General features: G+C 40.4%; 1 protein-coding gene across 1 annotated transcript; it reads left to right on the forward strand.

Annotated features, from left to right (window-relative positions):
- Window positions 1-6: 6 nt before the first annotated feature.
- On the forward strand, window positions 7-7534 carry RAE1 (ribonucleic acid export 1). Its single transcript, XM_042045435.1, has 12 exons — window positions 7-77; window positions 540-636; window positions 778-882; window positions 1462-1554; window positions 1963-2049; window positions 2480-2566; window positions 2790-2861; window positions 3306-3413; window positions 3729-3835; window positions 3927-4002; window positions 4534-4728; window positions 6204-7534. Exons 2-12 carry the CDS (start codon window positions 547-549, stop codon window positions 6288-6290), a joined length of 1107 nt encoding a protein of 368 aa, XP_041901369.1. The 5' UTR covers window positions 7-77; window positions 540-546; the 3' UTR covers window positions 6291-7534.
- Window positions 7535-8330: the final 796 nt, after the last annotated feature.

Below are 8330 nucleotides of genomic sequence, written 5' to 3' on the forward strand. Positions count from 1 at the left end.
GCGCAGGAGGCGCGGCCCGTCGCGCGCTCGCCGCTGCGCTGCGTCGCTGGTTCCGGGCCGGAGCGGGCCCCGCACCGGTGCGTGAGGGCGGACCCCGGCCCGCACCCCCGCCCGGCCCCGCAGCAGCGCCTGAGGGGCCGCCCCGGGTGTCGCCGGCCGGGGAGAGGGAGCGCCGCGGAGCGGCGGCCTCGGGGGTGGGCAGAGGGAGCCCCGGCTGGGGCGTGCGCCGGATGGGCAGCACCCCGGGCCGGGCTCGGGTTTGGGCTTCCCGGGGCAGCCTCGGTGTCGCAGTCTTCGGGTGCCAGTGAGGGGCTTGGTGGCGTTGGCTCTGCCAGGGCACGGCCCGAGAGGCATCCGCGGCAGGGTGGGCAGCCGGGAGGTGTGGGGGATCCAGCAGCAACGAGAAGTGTCTTACTTTATTTTATTTTATTTTATTTTATTTGGTATATTTGTATATCCCAGGGGCGTGCTGGTGTGCTGGCTGCGGCCCTGGGCACGCTTGAGGGCCTTGCAGGGCTCAACCTTTTACTCGTTCGCAGGGCAAGGATGAGTCTTTTCGGATCAACGTCGGGGTTTGGTACCGGAGGTACCAGCATGTTCGGCAGCACGACAGCAGATAACCACAACCCGATGAAAGTACGTGTGTCAGCCCCCTGTGCTGCTGTGTGTGTTCATGTATCACAGCAAAACCTACTGACTCGTTCTGTAGAAGTAACAAGAGCTCTGTTCACAGTTTTAAAATGTGGCAAATTGTGTTCTGTCTCCTGTTCTTTATAGGATATTGAAGTAACATCTCCACCTGATGACAGCATATCTTGTTTAGCATTTAGTCCGCCAACACTGCCGGGTAATTTCCTCATTGCAGGATCATGGGCAAATGATGTAAGTACTCTCAGTTAGACATGCAGATGAATGAAGTGCCTAAACTGCAAAATGGGATCCTAAAAGCTTGTGCAGGGCACCTGCAAACCTAACTTGTTGAAGAGCTGTGAAGCTTATGTCTGGTACCAAGGCACTAAGTTTGACATGGTTGATAAATCACCCGCTTTGGCAGCGCTAATCCAAAAAGATAAGGTTCTTGATTAAGTTATCATATAAGTTTTTTTAGTTTGAAGTATGACATCCTAGCTGGCTCAGGCAGGGAAGGAAGACAAAGGTGGGCGTGTTTTCTAACTGTTGTGCTCTGCTGAGGGTTAAGGGTTCTGCAGGACAGTGTGGTGAGGAGTTACAGGTTTGCAAGGTTCTCTTGAGGTGGAAATTGAAGTTGCAGGGTTGTTTTGCCTCTACAGGTAAAAGGAACATAAGCAGAAAAAATAAGGTTTTACTAGTTCTGAAAAAAAACCAAACTTTGGTGTTTCTAACCATACTTTTTGTTGGATAAAGTAAGGCCGGGGTCTTCAAGACAAGTCTTCTTAAGTTTCTGTTAATACGTTAAATCTGCACTTGCTTCTCCTGTTACAGGTTCGCTGCTGGGAAGTTCAGGATAACGGACAGACAATTCCAAAGGCTCAGCAGATGCACACAGGGCCTGTACTAGATGCCTGCTGGAGTGATGTATGTTCTTACTTAAAAACAAATGTACATTTTTTACCCAAAGTCTGAATAAATTGGTGTGTGGTTTGCAGACAGACGGGTGCCACATGTAGCTGCAGCCCATGGTTATTGTGTAGACTTAAATTGCTGTAAATGTGTACTGAGTGTGTCCTAATGGGATGGGCTGGCATGGATGTAGGAAGGCTGAAAGTGAGTTTAAAAGTTAGCAGTGTATTAAAAGCTAGATAAAAGCCAGCACTGTTTGTTCTTTTATGATACAGTCATAAATAAATTTGACTTTCTGTTTCTTCTTTGTCTTGCAATCCCTGTACATGTTACATTGATGTTACACTGTTACTAGAAGAGAATGAGGCTTGACTGTTTTCCAGTAGAGCTGGTTAATCTCTTGGGTTTATTCTTGTTGTTTAGGATGGGAGTAAAGTATTTACTGCTTCCTGTGATAAAACTGCCAAAATGTGGGATCTCAACAGTAATCAAGCAATTCAGATTGCACAAGTAAGTAAAACCCAAAGTACTAATTTTTTTTTCTTTTTCTGTATTTATTAAAAGCTATGTTTCTAATTTTAATATTTTTGAGATAGTGAAGTGCACCTGAAGAGGTGATCAAAGTGGTTTAAAAACCCTTTGCACCTGTTTCCTCTGTTTTACTTAAGGGAGCTCTTTCCACTGCTGCAGTGATCTCACTAAGTCACCCTGCTGCATTAGAGGGGAAAAAAATTTTAAGAAGTCACTCAGTTCACAAATACCAGCTTTCTGCTGCAACAAATAACAGGAATTACAGTTTACATTCTCAAATTAAAAGTTAATGTCTGTTTGTAGAATATGTAATTATGGTGACTAGAATTAGTCACCAGTTATAATTTAATAAGAGAGTTAGTCTCTAACGATTGCTTTTTTCATGTGTGTTTGTCCTTTCTTTCTTCAGCATGATGCTCCTGTGAAGACTATCCATTGGATTAAAGCACCAAATTACAGCTGTGTGATGACAGGAAGCTGGGATAAAACATTGAAGGTATGATTTTTACCTGAACAAATGGACACAAAGTGTGCTAGTAATCTGTGTATAAAAATATTTGTGTGAAATGAAATTACTTTATTAGGCTCTAATAATTAATGAATAGCCTCACTTCAGAGAGTTGCACTACTTGGTGCCAGTTATGTTCTCTCTCCTGTAGCAATTTTAAGTGTATCCTGAGCTCCGAGTGTAAGTTTGTTTATTTCTCTGTTCCCATCAGTTCTGGGATACCCGTTCACCAACACCTATGATGACACTGCAGCTCCCTGAAAGATGTTACTGTGCAGATGTGGTAAGTCAGGATATGTGGTAAACTGGTGCCAGCTGGGTAACTGGGAGCAGTAATAAGTTTTGGGGGTTTCTCTAGGAGAGTACTTGAATACTGTAAGTGTTTGATCTCTGTGTGGTTGTAGTAGTAGAACACAATCTGATCTTCTTGATCAGGCCCTGGAAAATAGGGATTTTCGTCCTACAAAACACACTTAGTGTCCTTTTAACATCACAAAAATCAGCACGAGGACTGACCTATCCTTAGTTCTGGACACGTTTGTAAACCACCACTGCACTTCACACTGGAAGAGCCAGCTGATAATTAAAAGATTTTTGGTGTGTTTAATTTCTCAGTGGCAGGGCAAAACTGACTTGTGTTTGAAGATAAGTGAATAAATTAACTTTGTTCTTTATCTGCTTCCTATTTCCCTCCATCTCTTCCATCCTGTTTTACAACCTTACCCAGGTTCATCCTATGGCAGCTGTGGCCACTGCAGAAAGGGGTTTGATAGTTTATCAGTTAGAGAACCAGCCTTCTGAATTTAGAAGAATAGAGTCTCCTCTTAAACACCAGGTAAATAATAATATTTGTGTTTATACAGATTGTTGACATTCTGGACTTGACATTTTTTTGTAAAAACATGCAGTGCTTCAACCCCAAGTTATCTTAGCATGGCAGTCACCTGGTTTGCCATTGATCTGTTGCTGATCTTCACAAGGATTTAAAAATTTAAACACTGTTGCCCAAATTCTCAACAGGATTTGACCAATCTGTTGTCCTTGTTAGTGGTTTTGCTTTACCTTGCTTTGATGTCTGTGATATCAGTTTTGTGTCCCTGTGGAAAATATGTTTTTCTCTAAAACTCCTTTCTGTCTTTCTCTAATTCAGCATCGCTGTGTCGCTATTTTCAAAGACAAAGTGAACAAACCAACTGGATTTGCTCTTGGAAGTATTGAAGGGAGAGTAGCTATTCATTATATCAACCCCCCAAATCCGTAAGTATTTAATAAAACATCCTCTCTAATTGCTCAGTTCACAGTGATGAAAGTAAGCCTTTTTTAATAAAAATTTTTATTTCCTTCCCAGTGCAAAAGATAATTTCACTTTTAAATGCCATCGCTCCAATGGAACAAACACATCAGCACCTCAGGACATCTATGCTGTGAGTTTCCAACATGTACCATCTGTCATATATACACTGTACACTCCTGATACAAAATTGGCTCTGAATTGTTTGTTCTTCTTGACCTTTTATCTTGCCTAAAGGTATCTTAGACACATTTGAAGACCTGTCACAGTCATAAGAGGAAAGGCAAATTTTTATACTTCCCATAAAACAAGCACTAGATCAGTGTTTCATTGAATCTTCTGGTCAACAAGTGGAGTTGACACTTGTTAATTTTGCAGATATTGAAACAATAGTTGTATAATGGCATTATGCTTTGAATTACTAGGTACTAGGCAAAAAAGATGGTGCTTTTCTTGTTGCTTTGGTGACTTTTCTTTGGTTGTTTTTTGGGTCTTTTCTCCAAAAATATATCTGAAAATATTTTTAAAAATTAAGAGTTGTACTACTAATCCAGTAGAAGTTTTGTGTATTTACTCTTGCAGGCTTCAGGACATGTGCTGTGAGTGTTCCTATCACCTGTTGCTGTGTGTGGTTTTTTACATGGTGTTTTGTATGGTTCTGCAGGTCAATGGGATAGCATTCCACCCTGTCCATGGTACTCTGGCCACAGTAGGGTCTGATGGGAGATTCAGCTTTTGGGATAAAGATGCACGGACAAAGCTAAAAACCTCAGAGCAGCTGGACCAGCCAATATCTGCTTGTTGTTTCAACCACAATGGCAATATATTTGCTTATGCTTCCAGCTATGATTGGTCAAAGGTAAGAAAGGTTTAGACTCACGTTCATATTTGCAGTAAATAACTAAAACTCTTTTTCTTGTGGAGCTTTTTCTGTTCTTTATAAATAGTAGCTGAGTCTTTCTGATTCCTAAGAAAATTTAGAATGGCCATTTTGGCCACCTGATGAAGTTTAGCACTGAAGCTGTGAATTTGTGGTGTTTCATCTTCAGCTGGACAAGATTGCTAAACAGTGCTGGTTTGCAAATGTGGATGAGCAAAATGTAAATTCCCTGATTCAGAGGCTGCTGTGGTTGCTCACACACCTTGTGCCATGGGCAGTGTTGCAGAGCAGTGTGGCACCCTAACAGCTTCCCACAGAGCTTGTGAAGTGCACATCTCTGCTGCCTGTGCAGGAAAAAAAGCTGTGACTGACTAGAAGCACCCCCAGTGTTTGAATGCCCTGTATTACATTTTCACTGCCACTCAGTGAGGCTTTTTGATGGTGCTTAATTATGTATTTGTCTTCCAGACTTAACAATACAGATGCAGCAGAAACACAGCAAACCATAATCTGTGGAAAATTAATACTTCCTAATAGTTTAAGAAGAGAGGGCCAGCAAGCTTGAAATGTAACTAATTTTCATGGTGCTTGGAGGATAATGTTCCTTGTGGTTTTGAGTGAAATGAATGCAGAAATCACATAGATTAACTCGGCTGCCTGTCATAAAGAGCAAAATTCACTGCATTGTATTCAGTCTTATTTGTTGGTGCCAGAGCAGATGAATTCTGCAGTTCTGATGCTTGGGTAGACTGCAGTGGTATCTTTCAGGTCTGTAAACCAGTATTAAGTAGTAAAATCAGTAGGTGCGAAGTACTAAGTAAGTTCCTTCTCAGAACCGTTTCTTGTCCATAGCGTTGGTAATTTCCAACTTGCATGTTGGGCTTCAGTAGCTTTATTAGTGTTTGCTCTCCCTGATTTGGATATCTGGCTATTAATTTGGTAATGTGTATGCAAATTATATGATTATGCAAAACAGCACATTTGCATCTGCAGTTGGGGAACAGAAAGCTCTGCAGTTGCCTGTAGAACTTGGGCTTCACTTTGAAAAAATGTGACCTTACGTCATTTAAAAGATAGAAAATATAAAGTGAAGCTGGGTGGGCCATTAAAGGTTTAGTTTCTTCTCTGCATAAAATGACATTTAAAAGAAATCATATTGAGTCCTTAGGCTGCATCTGTAGAGTAGAACCTAGAGATACATGGTTATTTTTTTTTACTAAAAATATTTTGTACTTTAAAAATGGATAAAAGTCTTAAATTTTACTTTATGTATAGTTCTTGTAATTGCTTGTTAAAGTGAGCTGTTTCTAATCCACCAGTGTGGTCCAATATCTGGTCTTAAATGCTTTCAATCTTAATAAACCAAACCAATGGAATATTTATATTCTTACATTTTATATAATGCTGATATTTCTTATTTGAAGAGATTAAATGTAGATTATTTTTCTCTTTAGGGTCATGAATTCTATAATCCACAAAAGAAAAACTACATTTTTCTGCGAAATGCGGCAGAGGAGCTGAAGCCCAGGAATAAGAAGTAGCGAGTCTGACTCAAGCTCCTCTGCTTGTTCTGCTCTTCTGCCATTTGTGCCCTGTTGCACCATGGTTTATTCAAGTTTGGATCACAAACTTTTAGCAGGAACTGTAAAAATTACACTAAATGTATTCTGACTTGCTGGAGAACATTTTCCAAATTAGATCCTCTGATGTGTATAAGAAAGAGAGGCTCGTATTGACATGACTTAACCACTCTCTGTTCCACAGCAATAATGAAATTGCAGCAAAAGCAACAACTGGGGTAGATATTCCTGCTTTGAAGTGCAACCATTTGTATCTATGGGTTTATTTTGTTAGTACTACATTAAAATATGTTAATGATAATAGTTCTGGAGAAGTTGTATAAATACTGTATTTTTTGTAAGTACTTGGAGAATCACCAGTAATTCTTCTCAAAGGAGGCTTGTTTTCGTTATTAATAATTCAGGGTTCTTCCACTGCTTTCTGGTTTTTGAAATGGAAGCATTGTCTGCTGTATGCCAGGAAGAAATGCCTTGCAAAGAGTTTTTCCCTTCTTTTGTAGATGACTAGGAAGGTGGGGCCAACAGCAGTGACAGAAACTCAAGACAGAAGATAGGCCCAGTGCAAACTTTAGATTTTTCTGACACTCCTGCAGTGGACATGACTTTTGAGCAAACTGCTTTTTCTAATTCAAAGGAGAAGTTGCAATGGTGCCAAGTGGTGAAATAGCTCAGTGACACAGAGTTCAGGAGCACGAGCAAACCTTTAAAGGTTTTATTCATGACCAAACCAATGTGTGCAAAATCCCTTTGACCTAAACTGCTTTGAAGCTGACACCTTTTAGATTTAAAAGTTGAGTTTTTTACATCTCTCTTAACATGGTTTTGTCCTGTAACAGGGTGTTCACAACTGAAAAAAATACTCATTTTTGTATTAACTAGAAAGTAGTGCTGGGGAGCTTCATCCCGATCAAAAATGCTGTGAAACAAAACGAGTGGGTCTCTTTCTGACTTGAATCTACCACTGTTTACTTTTAACTAGCCAGTTGTATACATGCCAAAGTTTTCTTTTTGGAAGTGAATGCTTATTATTCCTGTCTAACTATTGTTTGTTTGATAATGACTGAATAAAAAGGCGATGGGGGGAGCATGTGTAGAAGTATATGTCATATTGTACAAATTCTCTGTAAAACTGTTATGGTTTAATGCTGATGGTTACGGATTCATGCTAGATTTCAAATAAAGTTTTTACTAAATGCTTTTTTATATTCAAAAGTTCTGTTATAATAATGTGGGCAAGGTAATGTGCTTCACTTTTAAAAGTCCTTTTACTGTAATTCAGAGACATTTAATGAAAGTCCTTTTCCTCCAGCTGCTTCAGCTGGGAATCCAATGCATTTTCCAACTGCTGTTTCACTATGAATTATTCCTGTGGGTTTGCCTCGAAGAATTGGGAGAACTGGTGTGAGAAACCTTTTGTTTTGTGAGACTGAAACCAGTTCATTGCTATTTCCGCAGCCAAATACCTGACAACGTGAGTACAAATGAATCATAGACTCTTCAAACTCTCTGCAGCCACTGTCTTTTCACTCCAGACTCTTCCCTGTGTTCATCAGTTTTTTGCTGGATGGGTATTTCTTGTTGGTATAGAGGAAAGTCCTTGAAATACACCCAACTCTCCTTGTTGAGGGATGATCTTTTTCTGTTTTATTTCTCAAGATAGTTTTTTTTTTCCTGCTACCTCTGTTTTACATAGTTTGAGCTTTCATGTTCATGCACTATTTGTTTTCTTTAAGGTAAGAAAAGAGTTCCCAGCTCTTATATTGGTAGCTGGTCATTTTCTCAAACATCTCTGGTTTCTGTTGACTTTTTTCCCTAAGGTTGTGATTGTTATGCAGCAATCTTTGGTTGTTAGCACATTTTTCCAGACTTCCCAGTCAACTGAATGCCACCAAGCAACTGCAGGCTCAAGATGAAGTATATGTGATCACTGATGTGTGCAGAACTCCCACTGGTGTAAACAGGGAGGAATGGAATGTGTCATTGTTTCTTGCTTTAATAAAT

The sequence above is a fragment of the Corvus kubaryi genome, unplaced genomic scaffold, assembly GCF_017639235.1.
Source record: "Corvus kubaryi isolate FWS band 111438036 unplaced genomic scaffold, C.kubaryi_AGA036_p1.0 134, whole genome shotgun sequence".
Lineage (NCBI taxonomy): Eukaryota > Metazoa > Chordata > Aves > Passeriformes > Corvidae > Corvus > Corvus kubaryi.